The sequence below is a fragment of the Microcaecilia unicolor genome, chromosome 3 (genome assembly GCF_901765095.1).
Source record: "Microcaecilia unicolor chromosome 3, aMicUni1.1, whole genome shotgun sequence".
Taxonomy (NCBI): domain Eukaryota; kingdom Metazoa; phylum Chordata; class Amphibia; order Gymnophiona; family Siphonopidae; genus Microcaecilia; species Microcaecilia unicolor.
The window spans coordinates 177,325,734-177,347,109 of NC_044033.1; the positions used below are offsets into that span (position 1 = coordinate 177,325,734).

General features: G+C 42.3%; 1 protein-coding gene across 8 annotated transcripts in view; it reads left to right on the forward strand.

Annotated features, from left to right (window-relative positions):
- The window catches only part of STAC3 (SH3 and cysteine rich domain 3), a 68,348-nt gene extending 47,259 nt beyond the window's left edge, over positions 1 to 21,089 (forward strand). For all 8 annotated transcript variants that reach the window (XM_030196633.1, XM_030196634.1, XM_030196636.1 and 5 more), the window contains 5 exons: positions 890 to 939; positions 3,397 to 3,500; positions 4,969 to 5,020; positions 6,251 to 6,388; positions 20,536 to 21,089. In XM_030196633.1, coding sequence (XP_030052493.1) covers positions 890 to 939; positions 3,397 to 3,500; positions 4,969 to 5,020; positions 6,251 to 6,388; positions 20,536 to 20,634 — 443 coding nt within the window. In that variant the 3' untranslated portion in view covers positions 20,635 to 21,089. The remainder of the gene's footprint in view (positions 1 to 889; positions 940 to 3,396; positions 3,501 to 4,968; positions 5,021 to 6,250; positions 6,389 to 20,535) is intronic.
- The last annotated feature ends 287 nt before the right edge of the window (positions 21,090 to 21,376 follow it).

Sequence of the window (21,376 nt, forward strand, 5' to 3'; positions counted from 1 at the left end):
CCTCACTGTGCACACCCCCTCCACCTCTGTTCAGTCCTCCCCCCCCCCCCCGCCTGTGGCATACATGCATACACCCACCACCTTTGTCCTGCCCTTCCCCCTTTTGTGGCATGCATAGCACACCCACCCTCCACCTTTGTTCACCCCTTCCCCCTCAAGCGCCATCTTGGGCCAACTGTTCCTTTGAACTGCACAGGCCTCCAAATAGTTGAGTGGTTTAAAGGGATAGTCAGGGCTGAAAGATGGCACAGTAGGAGGATGCAGAGAGGGAGAAAGGCCAAGCCATTGCTGTTGGCCTGTGCAGATTCTGCATTGCACACTTGCACAGAATTTCTCTAGGAGCAATTTAGGTACAGTAGTTATTCTTTTTCTGCAGTACTTGCTGTCTAGGTTTGCACCTGAAGCAATGGAGAGCTAAGTAACTTGCCCAAGCTCACAGGGCAAACAGTGGGATTTTGACCCCTGCTGTAATCGTTAGGTTATTCCTGCATGCCAAAACAGTTGTATCATTCAAATGCGCATGGGCCAGATAATGGGTCTTTACATTCATAAATTCTGTTCCTTGAGGAATATTCTGATTTTTGATGGAATATGGGATGCTGTACATGAACTGGTTTCTACTTAATTTTATTATGTTTTTTTGTGTACGCTATTTTATCTCATTGCACATCTTTTCTTGTGAAATTGCAAATGTGGAATATAAGGTCCTGAAATTTAAAGTCAGGGACCATAAAGGTGGAGAGTAAGAGAAATGCATTGAGCAGTTTACACTAAAAATACGAATGTACCATACATTAATATCAATACATACTTATAGTAGGCAAGGAAAAATAGGAAGACATCTATGTTTCTATCTTAACCGCTAACAATAATACTCTATCTCCCTCAGGAAATCAAGAAGGAGAGAAAAAGGGAGATAAAGGATCTGCTGATGATAAGGTTTGTGTTGTGTGGTGGTGTATTCAGATCACTGGAACCTATAGTGAAGAAACTGTCCTCAATGGGCCTTCTCTGGGAATTTAACACCCTAGAGGTGCACTGCTTTGACAAAAGTTCTATCACTAAGCACACTAAAGCTGACAAACTCTGTCTCTGTATCCCTATGCCCATTCCCTAACCTATCCAGCCCTAGAGGTGACAGGCTCTGTAGCCCTGTGTCCATCCCCTAATCCATCCAGTCCTAGAGGTGACATAAGAACATAAGAATAGCCAAACCGGGTCAGACCATGGTCCATCTAACCCGGTATCCTACTTCCAACAGTGGCCAATCCAGGTCACAAGTACCCAAAAAAATCCCAAATAGTAGCAAGATTTATGCTACTGATATCAGGGACAAGCAGTGGTTTCCCCTGTGTCCATCTCAATAACAAACTATGGACTTTTCCTCCAGAAACTTGTCCAAACTTAAAAAAAAAAAAAAAAAAACCCCAGATATGCTATCCGTTACTACATCTTCTGGCAGCAAGTTCCAGAGCTTAACTATTCTTTGAGTGAAAAAATATTTCCTCCTATTTGTTTTAAAAGTATTTTCTTGTAATTTCATTGTGTCCCCTGGTCTTTTGAAAGAGTAAAAAAAATTGATTCACTTCTACCCATTCTAAACCTCTTAGGATTTTATAGACCTCAATCCTATTCCTGTTCAGCCGTCACTTTTCCATGCTAAAGAGCCCTAACCTCTTTAACCTTTCCTTATATGGGAAGAATTCTAGTCCATTTTGGTCACTCTTCTTTGAACCTTTTCTAATTCCACTATATTTTTGGGGGGAATATGGCGATTAGATTAGAACTGAATGCAATACTCAAGGTACGGTCACTCCATGGAGTGATATAGAGGCATTATAATAATCTTGGACTTATTTTGCATCCCTTTTCTAATAATTCCTAGCATCCTATTTGCTTTTTTGGCCGTTGCCACACACTAGGTAAAAGATTTTAGCATATTGTCTACAATGACACCTAAGTCTTTTTCTTGAGTGCCGACTCCTAAAGTGGACCCTAGCTTCGGATTATTCTTCCCAATGTGCATTACTTTGCATTTCTCCACATTAAATTTCATCTGCCATTTGGATGCCCAGTCTTCCAGTTTCCTAAGGTCTTCCTGCAATTTTTCACAATCCACATGAGTTTTGACAACTTTGAATTGTTTTGTGCAAATTTACTCACCTCACTCGTCGTTCCATTTTCCAGATCATTTATCAATATGTTAAATAGCACTGGTCCCAATATAGGTCCCTGTAGCACTCCACTATTCACCCTCCTCCATTGAGAAAAATGGTCGTTTAACCCTGCCCTCTGTTTTCTGTCCAATAACCAATTCCTAATCCACAGAAGGACATTGCCTCCTATCCCATGACTTTTAAATTTTCTCAGGAGTTTCTCATGATGAACTTTGTAAAAAGCTTCCTGAAAATCTAACCGGCTCACCTTTATCCATATGTTTATTTATGTCTTCAAAAAATTAAGCAAATTGGTGAGGAAAGACGTCCCTTGGCTGACCCAATGCTGACTCTGTCCCATTAAACCATGTATGTGATTACTGTAACTTGCTTTGGTATAAAGCGGGATATAAATATAAAAAATAAAATACATGAATAGAAGATCATCTCTCCTTACCTTCTGTAGCTACTTATTCTGCCAGTGTACCAGTAATATTATATTGTTGTGTTCTGCTGTTGCCAGCTATTGGTGGTGTGACAGGCTCTGTGTCCTTATGCCCATCCCCTGATCCATCCAGTCCTACAGGTGACGGGTTCTGTGACCTTGTGTCCAGTCCCCTGATCCATCCAGTCCTACAGGTGACAGGCTTTGTGTCCCTATGCCCATCCCTGATCCATCTAGTCCTAGAGGTGACAGGCTGTGTATCCCTTTGCCCCTCCCCTGGTTCTTCCAGTCCCTGTGTCCATCCCCTGATCCATCTAGTCCTAGAGGAGACAGGGTGTGTGTCCCTGTGCCCCTCCCCTGGTTCTTCCAGTCCCAGGGGTGACAGACTCTGTGTCCCTGTGTCCATCCCCTGATCCATCTAGTCCTAGAGGTGACAGGCTGTGTATCCCTTTGCCCCTCCCCTGGTTCTTCCAGTCCCTGTGTCCATCCCCTGATCCATCTAGTCCTAGAGGAGACAGGGTGTGTGTCCCTGTGCCCCTCCCCTGGTTCTTCCAGTCCCAGGGGTGACAGACTCTGTGTCCCTGTGTCCATCCCCTGATCCATCTAGTCCTAGAGGTGACAGGCTGTGTATCCCTGTGCCCCTCCCCTGGTTCTTCCAGTCTCAGGGGTTGACAGGCTCTGTGTCCCTGTGTCCATCCCCTGATCCATCTAGTCTGATAGGCTCTGTATCCCTGTTCCTGTATCTCTCTTCTTGTTCCTTTTTTATTTTGATCTTCTCCTTTGTTTCCTCTGTAGAATAAGAAGACTCAGACAGGCATGCGTGGAGGTTTCATGCAGACTCATTATTTTGTGGCTCTTTACCGCTTCAAAGCTCTGGAGAAGGATGACTTGGATTTCCAGTGAGTTACCACTGTCTGGCACATTCTCATCCCGAGATGTGAAACTAGGTGCTATGGCCAGTGACTTTGTTATTAAGGGATTAATATTGAATGTGTTTAGCTATATTTGGAAATTAGCTGGACAAAGTTTCAAGGTAAAATTTCTTCTCTCCCACTAACTGGATAAATTTTGGTTGGACAAATGGTTACTTGAAAAAAATTTAGGTGGACAAAGAGAGAGTGTTGGAAATGTTCCCAGAGCATAGTTTATCGTTTATTAAAATTTACCCATCCTCCTTTATCACTACTGATTGGCCAAAGATGTTTGGGTAAGCATGATCATCTGGATTGCAGGCCTAAAATTATGGACAACCTTTACCAGGAAACTTATTCAGGCTGAATCTCTCGATAAAGTTAAGCAGACAAAATTGTTCAGTTAACTTTAGGTGCACCCAGCCAGCTGAAAATTAACTTCATGCAGGGCTTTTTTTTTTAATCTTTTACTTTCTGGGGGATTAATAAGGGAGGGGTCTACATGCTGGGTGAAAATGTGTAAATCCCAACCCCCAACCATTCTATTCTTCCCATACAATACTGAAGAAATATGTTAGCCTTGCTAGCCCTTGCTCTCAGTAAAATACAGGCCAATGGCTCATAATAAGAGCTAGGCTTCTTAAAATCAAAATCATCTCTGATACAAAAGAGAGCTAGCTTGTAAAAATCAGAGATCACCTTTGACACAGTTACATTTTACTGTAGCAAGTGCTGAGCTGGCAAGGGGGGGGGGGGGGCATTTGCTCTGGGACTGGCACCTGCAAGACGTCATGAGCAAGAGCTGCTATAGTTATGTAGAGATAGTACTGGGTAAGCTGCACCCCGGGTGAGAACATCCAAAGGGGGGGGGGGGGGGGCTAGAGGAAGGTTTGGGAACATATGAAGTCATTCTGATCAACTGATAAGAACCAAGAGCCCTGGTGAGAGAGACTGGGGTCCATTGAAATGAATAGGGCCAAAATTGTATATAAACAGCAATCTGAGGGGTATTAGATCAGAAGAAGAACAGAGAAGGAAGACTCCAGAAGGCCAGAGAGAGAGAGGACGTGCCATGCAATGCTGTTCCACCATGTGACTGATTTGCTTGTACTGCTATTGGTAAGATTGTAATAAACTATCTTATTATATCTGCTGAATACTGGGTTCCTTTCTAATTACAGACCTAGCTATAGCCTGGTCTGTGCAGACCTGCCATGAGCAGATACAGGGTTGGGGTAATTATCTAGAGGGGCTATGCAGTTCCTTCCAGGCTATTAGAAGGGCCATGGCTTCCGCTGCCCAGATAGGGAAGGCAGATCTAAGAAATAAACAATACAAGGCCATGGATTGTGCTGTCAAACTAGTGAAATGAGATACAATAGATTGATTTGTATTAATCAGTTGTACATGGACAGCAGTTATGAAGTGTAACTTTCTATTCTTTTTACCCCTTCAGGGCAGGGGACAGGATTACAGTAATCGATGATTCCAATGAAGAGTGGTGGAGGGTAAGAATTAGAGAAGGGCAGTCAGTGGGTGTAGTTTTCCGTCTCCTTGTCCCAGTATTTGACCTCTTCTGGCACAGGCTATGAAACGTAACACTTGTCATGTTACAAAGCTGGAAGATTTAGATATCTGTCTCTAGTTTTACCACTCCCACTTACCAGCCCCTGGATAGCCTCCCCATGCAGACAGAATATTGACCTTTTAATCACAGGGACTGTATGGCTTACTTTGAATGCTGCAGTGGGACAATGTTGTGCTGATGTGTTTGATTTGTTGTACCTGCATGTAACTCACCTTGAGCTACTACTGAAAAAGATGTGAGCAAAATCTAAATAAAATAAATACATAAATAATACTCTTGGCATGTAGTTGAGATCTCATGGTGCCAACCTCTAGTGTATTTTGCCTGAGATTTTCACATGGATGCAACCTTCAACCTTCGCAAAAGTAGCTTGGCATTTGATCAGGATGTAACTTTGGTTTCCCAGTGCATTGAAAGAGGCTATAGGTTTTTAGGGGCCCTTTTACTAAGCCATGTAGGTGCCTGCGTGTGCCAAATTGGAGTTACCAAGCAGTTACCGCATGGCCCTTGCGGTAATTTTAATTTTGGCGTGTGTCCGCTATGCACTTCCGAAAATATTTTTTATTTTCTGGTGCGCGGCAGCTATGCACGTCAAGTGGAATTTGTGACGTGCACAGGCCATTACCACCTGGTTACCGTGTGAGACCTTACCACTAGGTCAATGGCTTGCGGTAAGGTCTCAGACCCAAAATGGACATGCAGCAATTTTCATTTTGCCGCATGTCCATTTTTGGCAATTTTTTTTTTAAAAAAGGTACTTTTTGTCGGTGTGCTTAAAAATAATTCTGTGTGTGCCAAAACACACGTCTACACTACCGCAGGCCGTTTTTCAGCACATCTTAGTAAAAGGACCCCTAAGTGAGAAATGCTGTGCATTTTAGGGAGAGTTACTGCGCACCTCGGTTCAAGATGAAAAACACCAGGTCAAATATTTTCAAAGAATTAAGAAGTGCAATAATCCCCACTAATACTCAGGCCATGGAGCACCTTTCTCTTCTGAAACCCACTAGATTGGAGGGATTACTTGCATATACTTAAATATTGGAGACAATCGTTTTCCCATGGCATTACTGCACTTGGAATCCACTTTGAAGGGTAGCAAGTGCCCCATGATTTGTTTTCACCCTTTGAAATATTCTCTCGGTTTTAGGGTAAAGTTGGAGAGAAGGCAGGATATTTTCCAGCCAACTTCATAATTCGTGTCCGTGCAGCAGAACGGGTATATAAAGTCACCCGTTCTTTTGTTGGAAATAAGGAGATTGGGCAAATCACCTTGAAGAAAGATCAGGTGGGTATATTCCTTTTACCCACTTTATGCACTGAGGGCTAGATTCTGAATATGGCGTCCAAAATGTAGGCACGTTGGAATAACGCACCTAGCGCTATTCTATAAACCAGGTCTAAAGTATGATGTGATGTATAGAATAGCACATAGGCATGGCCATTTATGCCACTGAAAATCTGGTGTAAATACTCACACCTATATGTACACATGCGATTGAGGCCCCAACAGGCCTACACTCCCCCCATGGCCACACCCCCTTTTCAGCTTCACACGTAATTTACTTGTGCTTCTTTTTAGAATATGCCTTACAATTAGTGATAAGAATTGGTTGTTATGGGCCAGTTATCACTAATTGGCTCATTACTCAATTGAGTAGCATGTGTAAATTGGTCACACGCACAATTTAACATGCACTACTCATCATACCTTCTATAGTATCTGTGGGTGAATGAAGAGTTCCTTGGTTTATCAGCAACTACATCTGCCAAAGGTGGACAGTTATGGTCAAACCATCAGATTATCAACCATGTTGTGCATCCAAAGCTAGTAAAAGTTTGGTCTAACCGTGGAACAGACAGTGCTCCGTGAACTGTTATCAAAATATGGGCAGCCATTCTCAACGATGGGCAGCCATTTCAAACCATGACCAAACAAGATGCTGCATACAGGATTTTAGATCCTATAATAATCTCTCTTCATTGGTGGAATTTTGATTTTAAGCTGTGTAGCATTTAAGGGGTCCTTTTACTAAGATGCACCAAAAAATGGCCTGTGTTGTTGTTGTTGTCGCATGTATTGGAGGCGCAGGTCCATTTTTTAGCGCACCTTTAAAAAAAAAAACTTTTTGAGGGGCCGAAAATGGATGTGCGGCAAAATGAAAATTGCTGGGCGTCCATGTTGGGCCTGAGACCTTACCACCACCCATTGACTTAGAGGTAAGGTCTTGCGTGTTAACCGGGCGATAATTGTCAGCATGCTGATTACCGCTCGGTTAGCGCTGTGCGCCGGAAATTTTACGGAGGTGCGTAGTGGGCACGCCTAAAAAATGAAATTACCATTGGGCCATGTGGTAGTTGGGCAGTAGTTTCAAATTGGTGCGTGTAGGCGCCTATGCAGCTTAGTACAAGGCAGGGGCGTATCTGCGTGGGGCCTCAGGGGCCTGGGCCCCCGCAGATTTTGCCCTGGACCCCCCTACCGCCATCAACCCTCCCCCGCTGCCGTTCTTACTTTTGCTGGCGGGGGACCCCAAACCCCCGCCAGCCGCCCCGCAGTGTTTGAAATTCATCTTCGGCCTCCGTGGCCGTGCTGCTGTGATAGGCGCTGTTGAAATCCACTTCGGAGTCTGACGTCGTTGTAGGTTGTACGTGCTGCGACGTCAGACTCCGAAGTGGATTTCAACAGCGCCTATCACAGCAGCACGGCCACGGAGGCCGAAGATGAATTTCAAACACCGCGGGGCGGCTGGCGGGGGTTTGGGGTCCCCCGCCGGCTGAAGAAGAAGTTTTTACGGCAGCGGCAGGTGGAAGCAGACCTCGGCTGGCGGGGGGTTGGGGTCCCCCGCCAGCAAAAGTAAGAACGGCAGCGGGGGAGGGTTGGCTGCGGGAGGGGGTAGAGAGAGTCATTGGTGGCGGTGGGGGCTCGGCGGCGGCGGGGGGGGGGGGCTAAAATGTGCCCCCTCCCTCTGGCTCTGGCCCCCCCTACCGCCGGAGTCCAGATACGCCCCTGGTACAAGGGCCCCTAAAGTAGCACTACACAGTTCTGTACAGTGGCATTGAAACGAAAAAAACAACCCAAACCAGGAAGCCAGTAATAAATACATCCACAGTAATTATACAAATTACTCTATTCAAAATGAGGGTAACAGGAAGGAAAAAAAACAGTTTCAGTCATCGGCATTAAAATAAACCTTCATGTGCAATATTTACGGTATGCTAAATTGTCAAAAAATCATATACTTCAATTAATAAACTAAAAAAAAGAAATGCTTCTAGTTTAATAGATCTTGCTCCAAGGGTGGTCAGCGTTTCATCATGGTATTCAATTTAAAACTGCTGCTTCAGGGAATAAGCTAGACCCTAAAAAAAAAAAAATAAATAAATATATATATATATATATATACATATATATATATATATATATATATAAAAGGCACCACCAACGTTCTACATGAAGCCTCCAGCCGGAAGTGTGAAGGGGGAGAGAGATCCGGTATCCCCATGAGTGTCTGCCCCACCCTCGCTCTCTCTGTAACACAAACAGTGAAGGAAAACACAGCAAAGCAGGAAATCAAATCGCTCTCTCTGTAACAGTGAAGGACTCAGAGGGGGGAGGGGAGAGAGGGCAGAAGCCCTCACTATCTCTGTAACACAAACAGTGAAGGAAAACAGCACAGCACGAAATCGCTCTCTGTAACAGTGAAGAACTCAGAGGGGGGAGGGGAGTGAGACGTCCTCACTCTCTCTGTAACACAAACACAGGATAGCATGAAACTTAACACTGAAGGACTCGACTCGGAGGGGAGGGGGGAGGGGACAGACAGCACAGGGGAAGGGAGAGAGGGCAGAGGGCAGGGACACATGCATACTCTGAAGAAAACCTTGCTAGCCCCGGTTTCATTTGCATCAGAAACGGTGCTTTTTTACTAGTATATATATATATATATATATATATATATATATATATATATATATATATATATATATATATATGTATGTATATACACATACATATATATGACTTTGGAATTATTTCCATAAAGGTTTCTGAGGCTTTTTCCTGCCTGTTATCCTCTTTTTAAGATGCACAAAGATTGAATAAAGTAATTTGTATAATCTTATTGAAATTAAATAATACAGCCAATTAGTACTTTTTCCATGCTTGGCCCTATTGAATGGAAGTCTGCCATTGCGGCTCAAACGTGAGACCTGTGAGCCAGCATTTCGAAAGCACCTAAGAGACTTTCTTTTGTTTAAGGCTTTTCATTGTCCATTTTAAGTGATGTATTTCTGATGTGTCTTGATCTTTATTGCTTTTGTATTTTTGTTTATTCTATATTTTATGATTGTTTTTATTGTAATCTGCCCTGGATAAGGGAAGACTAAAAAAAATAATAAATCTAATTTAGAAATCAGTCACATATAATAGGTGAGATGGAGTTCCCTGCCTAAAAGAATCTCCATTTTAAGTGGCTGGACTGAACAGTACATAAGAAATGATATGGTGGGGGATGTGCTTAATGGACCAGTAGAAGGGTGATAGCAGATCAGTCAGCGAGAATTGTTGTAACAAAAAGAAGATATTGAGGAAATAATTTTCAGAGGGGAGACAGTGAGTAGGAGATGAAAGAAGGTTGTGATTTGATAAAGAAATGCTGTGCTCTTCTCTGTACCACATTTTCCTTCATCTTTAAGGGTTACCAGTTTGTCCACAGGCTGGGCTAGTGTTTTCATCACATTGTGTGGAGGGATTTGTAGTTTGGATTCTTTTTTTTCCTCCTAGAGTTTAGTTTTAGTTTAGCTTTTTTCCTTTGATAGACCAGCTTTCACATGAAGCAGTGAAGTGGTTTTACGATATCATAAAAATAGTCATGAAACAGGTGTAAGTCAGAAAATTAAAGGCTAGTTGAAACCAGGGAGGTGTATGAGAGGATTACAATTTTGTCAGCTGCACTGGGGAGAAACCTAGGAGATGGGGTGGGGAGGAAGCTGTAGGCCTGCCTGAAGAGCTTGAATATTCACACCCGATTTAAATTGAGAGTAGGAACAATTTGACTTCAGGTGAAGGGAACTTGCAGTCCAGAGGGAGGGTGCTGTGAAACTGAAACAGATTTCAAATGGAATTTGATAGTGAAGGGGATTGCTGGGATATATACATCGAGTTCAACCAAGTATTTGCTTGGTGTGAAGCTAGAATCTTAGGGTCTGGGATTTATCTAATCTCATAGGTGCCTATGGGCTGGGTGAAGTTGGAAATATTGAGATAGCAACAATATTCAGTGCCTGTATTGGGATAACTTAGATCAGTAGAAAAGCTATATATCACCATTATCCAGATAATGGCAGTGGTCAGTGAGATAGATGGATATTCAGTGCAGCAACTGGTGCCAAATATTCAGGTATTTATTTATTTGTTGCATTTGTATCCCACATTTTCCCACCTATTTGCAGGCTCAATATGGCTTACATTGTTCCGTCATGGCGATCGCCAATTCCGGAGTGAGAGATACAGGTGGTATTACATTGAGATCATGATTGACTTGGTAGATTAAGCAGTCAAGTATAAAGAGTTCATATTCGGAATAAGATGTAAAGTGTTATTGCGTTAAAGGTCTTTCATGGTAGAGTAAACTTTAGTAGTCACATGCAGAGAGTTGGGTTTTATCCAGTTCAGGCTTGTGTTTCGTTGTCTGGTGATTAGGATGGATCAGTGGTGGTATGCCTTGTTGAACAGGTTGGTCTTCAGAGATCTCCGAAAGTTGGTTAGGTCGTGCATTTTTTTCTCGGCGAGTGGTAATGCATTCCATAGTTGCGTGCTTATGTAGGAGAAGCTGGAAGCATATGTTAATTTATATTTTAGGTATAAGTTGAGGTATAAGTTTAAATGCAGGCCACTGCATCAAGAAACACATTGAATTAAAGGTCAACCAAATTTTAGTTTTGGATTTGGCACCAAAACCAACCTGAAATCCAGGTTCAGGTTTTGGCCAAAAATGCCAGTGTATTTTTGGTGGAAACCTGAAACTATAGCCCTGCCTCCCCTTGCTGCCACAAGCCAGCTTCCCCCCAACCCCCCCCCCCCAGCCGCTCACCACTCCACGTTCCACCCTCCTCCCCGCCCCCCTCATAGGCCCTCCCTGGGCCTACCTTGTAAAGGCCCTGGTGGTCTAATAGTGTCTTTGGGGCAAGAGCATCCCAAGTTGCTCCTGCCCCCGTCGGCTATGCTCAGGCCTTTCCCAGTTCCAAAATGGTGGCTAAAACCTCCCATGGCAGTCTCGTGAGGCTGCCGCGGGAAGTTGTGGCTGCCATCTGTATAGCGCAGTCGGCCTCTACATTGAATGGGGTGGTGTAGGGTGGGATTGGGCTGTGACAAATTGATAGAAGTAACAAATTGTCCATAAAGTTAGCACCAGATTCTGAAATCATGGGCTATATTGGTTAGTGGCACCAGAAATAGATTGGACAGTGTATGTGCCAGGTGGTACCGCACAGGTAAGAGGAGGAATGTCATAAAACACAGACTTTTATTTTGCTGTATTTAATGATTAGATAGGAAGAAGCAGAACCAGTTAAGGGTAGTTTGTATTATACCTAACTCCTGCAATTATGAGATTAATAGTGGTTTACATGGCAAAAAAGATGCTGAGGATGTCCAAATTAACCAAGAGAATAACTTTACCACTATATAAATTCAAAAGTATTTCATTTGTTAAGGCAGGTAGAGCGGACTCACTGTTATGCATTACAAAGAAGCCAGATCAGAGGTAGTGGAAGGCATCTGTTTTGTTTAGATGGTCAATTGGAGTGAAGCAACCTTTTCAACAATGTTATACATAAAGGGGAGATTTTAGACTGGCCTATATTGGGCAGAAACTGTTGGATTCAAATTGGATCTTATCAGCAGTGGCCTGATTCTGGCCACTTTCCGAGTTTCAGGAAAAAGGACAGGCATAAACTTGAATTTAGCGTGATGCTTAAATAGGAGAGAGAGAGACTGACTTAAAAGCCTTTAAGGAGCTACTAAGGCCAGATGTAGTTTCAACTGTTGGGGTGGTAGCAGAAATTGCACCAAAGTTTTTCTGACCGTTACTTTTGATTAAAAATGCAGAGTCAAAGAATCAAGCATGAGGGGGGATGTTTGGCTTAACCTCTGATAATGGAGTTAGGGCAGTGAGTTTTGAGACAAAAGAGAAGTTGCCTATGGTAATTAGTGTGAGAGCAGAGTCCCAAGAAAAATACTCCATTATTGCTGAGCGGGCTGCTGCTTTATAGCAGGAATAACTGGTTCTGCGTTGTAAGGCTGATTGAGTGTTGTTTTTTTTCTGCCATAGTCATTCAGTATGGTATGTCTATTTCCCCAAACTGTGACTGCTGAGGCTTTTTTCCTCCTGATAGTGTTTATATCGATGAATTAAAGAATTAAAAATTAATTGCGAAAAGTTATGTGTATGTTTAGAAGGAAATTTTAGTGATGGCATTTATATTTTTTTCATAGGTGACTTTAGTTCCTCTCGTTTGGGTTTTGAGCTTTGCTTTATTAGTGGAATTGTTCTTTGGATATAGGAAAAATTGAGCAATTTGCTTGTTATGCTCTGTATCAACACTTGTATTGCTGGATGGGTGGTGTGTGTAAGAGCATCCATATGCTTCCTGTATACGATGATTATGTTGTGGTTATTTTGATCAATAAAGATTGATGAAAAACACCTAGGACTATATAAATTAGGATGACAAGTGGCTGTTTGCATGATCAGAGTTGTCAATTCAGGGGTTGAAACACGCACTGTATTAGGCAGAAGGTAGATAAACAACAGATAAATTGATGATGTTGAACTTAACTGGATTAATAGTGATTCAGAGCTGTGGTGCATGCATGGAGAATGCTTGATTAGTGAGAGAGAGCCAGAATAAATTACTGCTACCCCTCCACCCTGCTTATGCATGCAGCTACAGATAGATGGGCATGCCTGGGTCACAGCCCAGGATTTACTGTCTTTGAGCCAAGTCTCAGTGATGCAAAGTAGCTGCTGTTTTGCTCCAAAATCAGGCTATGAATCAAAAGTTATTTTGATTTGATTGGGCCAAGCATTCAGAAGTCCAAATAGGAAGAATAGGCCTGGAGGAGTGGGTTTGTTAAATAGATTCCGATTGGGTGTGGAGAGGGGCAAGGTACCTGAGGCACTAGTGCATATCAGGGGGTGACCAGGACTTGGCTTGTAAAGTACTGGAATGGTTGCCAGATAATCAAGCAGGCCCACACTGAGAAAATAGTATGTTAACAATAATTTTATTTATGTATTTATTTTCTGCATTTATATCCCACATTTTCCCACCTCTTTGCAGGCTCAATGTGGCTTACAAATACCGTAGTGGCGATTGCCATTTCTGGAATAAGAAATACAGAAGAATGTTCCAATCAGAGTATATAGAGAACACAGTAAATTAGAATAAAATTGGTAATCAATACATTTCAGGTGCTGAAATCAAGGGTAGTGAAAAGCGTTCAATAATGACAGTGATAAAGTAACCAAAATAAGAATAATTCAATGTTAACTAATTCTGGTACAGTTCTGATGTCCTGTTTTTAAAGAAGGGCCCTTTTAATAAGTCTCTCTGAACAGGTTAGTCTTTAATAGTTTCCGGAAGGCTGCCAAATCGTGTGGTGTTTTTATGACATTCGGCAGTGCATGCCAACGTTGCGTACAAATGTAGGAGAAACTAGATGCATATATTGATTTAAATTTAAAAACCTCCCTTGGGGGGTCACGTGATGCTGTAAGCAACGGTGGACGTGGGTCTCATCGTCAGCTCCGGAGCTCACCCTTAAAATCACCTTTGCAGTGGCTTATAGTCCTTCAAAAGTCAACATAAACAGCGATAAAGGAGCAGGAGTGCATGGACAAATTTTTAGTTCAAGCAGGGATGTCAACAACTGCAAAAACCTCTAAAAGAAAAGAAGATAAACTTCGAGGAGCGGAAAACAAAATGGCGCCGACGTCGCCGTCTGCTTTACCGCCGCAGAAGCCTACAGATGCATTAGTGGTGGAACTTACGGAGTCAGTAGTACATGCGCTAGACTCTCGTTTCACCCAACTGGCTGAACAAATTGCTGGAATTACGGCAATTACCTCAGAGTTATCTCGCCGTACAGGTGAATTGGAAACGCGAGTCTCGGAGGTAGAAGACGTCCAGAATAACTATGCGGAAAGTATAGCAAACCTGGAAAAAGCAACCAGAGAATATCAAGAAAAACTGGACGAGCTAGAAAACCGGGCTAGAAGAGAGAACCTGAAATTTGTAGGGTTTCCTGAAACATTGGCTGACAAGGATATAAAAACCACGCTGGAAACATGGCTGCAAGCGAGATTTCCTGAAGCTAATGAAGGACATGGAATTCACCTGGACAGAGCACATAGAACAGGCCAGAAACAAACGAGGAGTACTAGGCCCAGAGTGATTATCGCTAAATTTCATCGATACTCCCAGAAAGCTACAATACTTAGTTTGTACAAAAGCAACAAAGAAGAGGCGAAATTCGAAGGAGGCGCCATTAAAATATTTCAAGATTATTCAGCTACAATGGCGGCGCGACGCCGAGCATTTACGCCGGCCTGCTCTAAACTAGTGGAAAAGAAACAAAGATTTACGCTTCAATATCCTGCGATATTGAGGATACAAACGAGCAACGGGTGGAAAGCCTTTGAAACAGCAGAAGCTGCCATGAGCTGGATAAACTCAACAGAAGAAGGAACATGATTCTCTACTCAATATTTGAAAGGGACCTGACGCATAAAGGGAATTACAAAGAATAGAAGATCAGATTCTGAACTGTGCCAGTAGTAATGGACAAAAAGTTTATTTTTCAGATAAGTATAATTAAAATGTTAATTGTTACAAGATCTGTTAAAGTTCAAAGGAATATAAGAATATTTAAATATATACTTTGGGGGAAGGGGTGAAGCTCCGGGAGCATCAAGCGGACCCGTGTGTAAGACAACACACACACTAGAAAAGGGACAACAAGAAGGAAGGGATAATAAGATAGGGGGGGGGGGAGATTAAAAAAAAAAGGGGGAGGGAAGGGAGGGACAATTTAAGCCAAGGTTCCTAAAGTACCATATAAGGTATCGATCCGCACATGAAGTGGAAATCAGGTTGGAAGGTGAAAGGTCCAGGCTGGGGGACCCGGAGCCTTGGAAATGGTTAAGAGTATATCTGCACACACTTATTTATAAAGGTAATGGCTAAGCCAGCAAATGTACGCTTAGTGTCCTGGAACGTGTCGGGGATAACCTCTCCAATAAAACGATCTAAGATCTTGACCCACCTAAAGAAACACAAGGCAACAATAGCATGTTTACAAGAAACCAAACTCTCTGATTCTGAACACCAAAAATTGAAGCAACAATGGGTGGGAGATTGTTATTACTCATCTGCGGGAGGTCGCAAAGGGGGCGTGGCCATACTTATAAAAAGAGGCATCCCCGGCATGTCCAGGCTGGTAGAAAAAGACACAGATGGAAGATACATATTGATCCACTTAAATTATTTGGGGTATGACTATTATATCTGTGGAATATATGGACCAAATACAAGAGATCCGAAATTCTTACATACCTTGGTGCAACTAGGACTCAAATATGACAATGCACCATGGATACTAATGGGTGACTTTAATCAAGTCTTAGATCCTAGCATGGATCGATCAGTGGCGATGACCTGGGGAGCGATGAGAAAGGGCAAGGGAATGGACTATTTGTGCAAGATGTTAGAAATAGTGGACCCCTGGCGTCTCTTACATCCGACACAGCGAGACTACACACATCTCTCTAAAGTACACAAGACTTGGTCACGGATAGATTACATCTTGATAAGCAATACCTTATTTCCCATGGTGCTTGAAGCGGAGGTGGGCCCGATGGCAATATCAGACCACACGTTAATTTGGGTGGAACTAGCAATGGGACCTCCAGTGGAACAATATAGGCGCTGGAGATTTCCAGCCTATTTACTAAACAATCCTGATTTTCGAACATTCTTAGAGAAGAAATGGGAACATATACAGAGACGAATAAACAACACCAAGATACACCGGGATTATTTTGGGAAGCATCGAAGGCAGTTATCCGGGGGGATATCATCAGCTATGTGGCGGGTAGAAATAAAAGAATAGCACAAGGAATCATACAATTAGAACGCCAATATCTGCGCTCCAAAAGAAATCACCAAAATAATCCAACTGAAACACATTATGAACAAATGATGGCAGATCTGGCGGGACTAAACACGTTAATTCACGAGAAGACACAAAAATTATTGATACATAGACGATTCCATTATTATAAATTTGGGAATCGAAGTGGAAAGCTATTAGCAAGACTAACAAAGGTATGGACGGGACAGACCTTCATTCACACGTTAAAAACTATAGATGGTACCAGGAAGCATAAACCAACAGAGATATTGAAATTGTTCCAAGACTATTTCTCGGGAATGTATAAAGCGGAGTCGGAGGTGGAGGGTTCAGTGATCCAAGACTATCTGGAAGACTCAGGGATGCCACAGTTGTCACTAGAGATGAGAGCCCAGCTAAATGCTCCACTAAGTTTACAGGAAGTAAAAAAAGTAATTACAACCCTCTCAGGGGGAACAAGCCCAGGGATTGATGGGTTCTCAACAGAATATTATAAAATGTTGGCTCATAGAATAATGATACCATTAACAAAATATTTTGAGGAGGCCATAGAGCAGGGAAACCTATTCCCAAAAACGAATGATGCGCTTATAACTCTAATTCCGAAACCAGGGAAGTCACCAGAAGATCTAGAAGCATACAGGCCAATATCTTTACTAAACGTAGATTTGAAAATATTAGCTAAAATACTGGCGGATCGGTTAGCACAACATCTCCCACAACTTGTGGATGACCATCAAGTGGGCTTTGTAAGGGGAAGACACCCAGGCCTCAATGTTCGCAGGGCATTATTGGCGTTGGCGCATGGTAAGATTTCGAAAGAGCCATTGTTGCTGGTAAGCTTGGATGCAGCTAAGGCATTTGACAAAGTGCGATGGGGCTATTTATTTGAAGTTTTGAAATATATGGGCATGGATGGCTGGTATTTTAGAGCAGTGTCTACCCTCTATGCTGAGCCAACAGCACATATATTAGCGAATGGTATGGCATCCCCGGCATTCCCAATACGGAGGGGCACGAGGCAGGGATGCCCCCTGTCGCCTCTGCTCTTCTTGTTGTATATTGAACCCTTTTTGAGAACAGTGGGAAGGAATGCCGAGATTGCGGGAGTGGCAATACCGGAATTGCCAACTAAAATATTAGCCTTTGCTGATGACATATTACTTACATTGACGGACCCACAAAATTCTTTACCTAATCTATTAGAAGCAGTGGAGGAATTTAGTTATATCTCTGGGTTTGAATTAAACACACAAAAATCGGTGGCACTACCGACCAAAAAAGAAATAAAAACACGATGGGTAGGGATATTCCCATTACAATGGAGAATGGAAAAAATCAAATATTTGGGAATCTATCTCTCCCCACACTTAGAATACATACATAAAATCAACTTAGAACCTTTGTGGGAGATGACAAGAACAACCTTAATGATGTGGCAAAAACTTACCCTTTCACTCTTTGGTAGAATTGCAATATACAATATGATTATAGTGCCGAGATGGACGTATATAGTGCAAGTGTTATCGTTATTTATGACCCGTAAAGAAGAACTAGACCTATATAAACTGTTAAAGCAATTTTTATGGAATGGGAAACGAGCTCGAGTCAGTATGCAACAAACATATTTGACGAGAGCAAAAGGAGGATTGGGAGCACTCAATATTAAATGGATCTCAGTAGCGGGGTGCATGAGGCATATTGCAGATTGGTTTAGAGGAACGTCACATTTCACATACCCAGAAGCAGAGTGTAAGATGCTTCAGGAGGTACATTTTAGTTTTTGGTTGCACGCAGGACCAAATAAGGTGACAACACCAACATATCTTAAACCATTGTTTCTTCCACTTCAGAAAACATGGGTATGGTTAAGTAAACTCCTTGGTCTTAATGGGAAAGTTACGCCCTTCCTACCGATTGGAGGGAATCTAGATTTCCCAGTGGGGAGCTCTTCTTTAACATTTTGTAAATGGAGGGCAGCAGGCATTTTCTTTTTGTTTCAAGTTTTGCGGAGGGATGGAACGTTAAAGTCCCAAGAGGAATTACAGGGCTGCCAGGGGATGGAGATAAGAGATTTCTTGGCATATGAACAATTAAAACATTATATTCGGTCCCTCCCAGGGTCATTGTTACAAACTACAGTGCGAGAACAAATAACAGAGGTTTATGACTTGGAGGCCCAGAAATCAGTACCATTAAAGTATTATCACTTACAGATACGAGAGGCTATGTCTATGACACACTACACAAAATTAACACAGAAGTGGGAACAAGAACTGGGTTGCACCATAGGGAGCACTACAATACAGACCTGTTTGCAGTTATGTTATAAGCAGTTTGGATCTATTGAAATCAGAGAAATGCAATACAAATTCTTGATGAGACTTTATATATCGCCACACAGAGCATTTAAAGCAACTTTGAGGCCACAAGATGATTGTCCAAAATGTGAGAGGCAGGGAGCACATATAGGACATATGTTCTGGCATTGTCCGCCAGTATTGAGATTCTGGTCTCAGATATGTCTACATGTATCAAAGATGTGGGGGATTAATTGGAAGAGCCATCCAAGGTTGTTATTTGAACAATTTACAAACCAAGGGTCCAGTAAGGTTGGCCTTCGACACTTCCAGAGACGATCAGTGATGATGGGTAAAAAGACAATACTTAAATTGTGGTTGCAGAAAGAAACACCATCCACTCAACATTGGAGAGCAAATATGATCTCGCTTAGTGCAATGGAAAGAAAGGAAGCATTAGATCTGGCATCACAAAGAGGCGAACAGTATCTTCAATGTTGGATGCCCTTTCTAAACACACTAACTCCACGGGCACGTAGTAGAGTACTTAATGGATAATAATTGTTGAATTGAAGTTGAACATGGGAGGGAAGGGGGAAAGGAGGGAAGGGAAGGGGAAATAAAATGTGATAAAATGTATGATGATGACTGGAAAACGAAGAGTTAATGTATTAAGATTGGTGGACTTATATATTTCAATGTAATCTGCATCATGTTGGATGTTATTATGACTTGTTCAATTTTTCTTATCGGTCATCAATAAATATATATATAAAAAAAAAAAAAACCTCCCTTGGGAAGGAAGGTTTAATGATAGCTTAGGTCAGTGTCTTAAGGTGCAGTGAACACAGGAGGTGCATACAGATGCTGATGCCATATCTGAGCTGAGGGGCAGGGCTTCAATGGCAGTTCCGCTCAGAGGCAGAAGAACAATGGCAGCTTGAGGGTCTTTGCATGGGGCGTAAGAGGGCACTCCCTGAATAGGCATGAGAGTCCATCTTCAGAAACTGCAATGTCTGGAGCTCTTGGATGGGGGAATAGCAATAGCTTTGAGAGCCTTAGGAAATCACCCGCGCTACAGTGGAGCTGTGGCCAAGTGGTTAGAGTACCGGTCTCGCAATCCACACACACACATTCATACACTCATGCTCACTCTCTCACACACAGACAGAGATACAGACAGAATACACAGACAGTCTGTGCTCTGAACATTTGTTACAATCAGAAAATCTATTATTGAAGTGTAATAATGACAGTAGAAAAGATAGACAAATTACAGGAAAAGTCTAAATACTTCATAGTTCTGTCTTTGTAAAATTACACTATACTTGAGCAGAAAAACATAAATCCACTCTCAAGTTTTTGAAAATTAGTGGTATGAGCCTTGACTTCCTGGTGCTCCTAAGGGAGTTCTTCTCTAAATCCTTTAGAACCAGTAGAGGTCCTCCTCTCCCACTTTGCAAGAGTGACGACATGGCAAAATACCTTGTTGGTGAACGCTAGTGCAAGGACAGAGTTCCTGTCCCTAAGACATAGGCATATTTACCCGCCTAGGCAGAGTCCATCCTAGCTGATAGAAGGGAAGAAATCTATTCTTTAGTAAGAAGGAAAATGCACCTGGTCTTCTCCAGGTAGCACCAAAGCCTCCAGTTGCCTTCACCTGTTCCTCTTGTTGATGACACTCCCAAAGACTCACTGAGTCCCTTTTACTGCTATCCCACACCTGGGGATGGGCTGCACCTCCCTCTATATTACCTTTATAGTATAGGAACACTCCCAGCTCTAGAAAGCTGCCTCGTTTTAACATATGGACAGAAATAGTTTTAGAGAGCTCTAGGGGTTTCTATGTATACACAGAATGATGAGGTCAAATTAGAACTGACTCAGCCTGGAGCCATATCTTAACTATATCTGCTAACTCTGACTTTTCCCTACCCATAGATTGTGGTGCAGAAAGGTGAAGAACTTAATGGCTACATTAAAGTGCTAACAGGACGCAAAGTTGGACTCTTCCCCGTCAATTTCTTGCAGGAGATTTGAGACGGGAAACCCCTGTAAGACAATGGTGACCTGACGTTGAGAAGCAAAGAAGCCAGAGAATCATCAATCCATATGAGCCAATTCTTGGAGAAAAGAGGAAGGGAACATTTTCTTCTATTACAAGGAAGCTGGAGAGACAAAGAAATCAAACAGAGGTTTTCCATCATTACCAAAGGCCTTTGGAAGTGAGCCATCTCCAAGAAAATAAAGTTATACTGACTTTTTTTTCTGTCCAAACCATTTCTGTTGGTTGCAGGAAAGAAGTGTCGATGGTGTCATATAGTGTTGTAGGTTTGTACCCTTGACTGTAGTCATCTTTGACATCTATAATATGGCTGCAGCGCCAAACGTAAGGGAGTTTACATTTTGAATGGTTTGGTCAATTTCCAAATCTGTGTGGGCCTTAAGGTTTAAGAGAATGTTATGTCTTGGATTAGAATTGAAAGTACTTTGATTCCCTCTGTCTGCTATATTTCATTTGTGTACATATCAAAAAAGAATGTAACCATAACTGGGAAGGTTGATAGGAAATCCAAAGAGTGTAATGTTTACAGTGTGTTTATGTAGAAAGTTGATGGAAGGCATCCCTCATGTCCAGTTTAAAGAATCTCAAGAAGGCCTCACTATGACTCATGACCCCGAGTGGAAAACACATTGACACATTTCATACCACATCTCAAGGCGATAAAATAATAAACAAAAATGGTAACTGTTAAATAACTGGAAACAGCCACCGTATGAG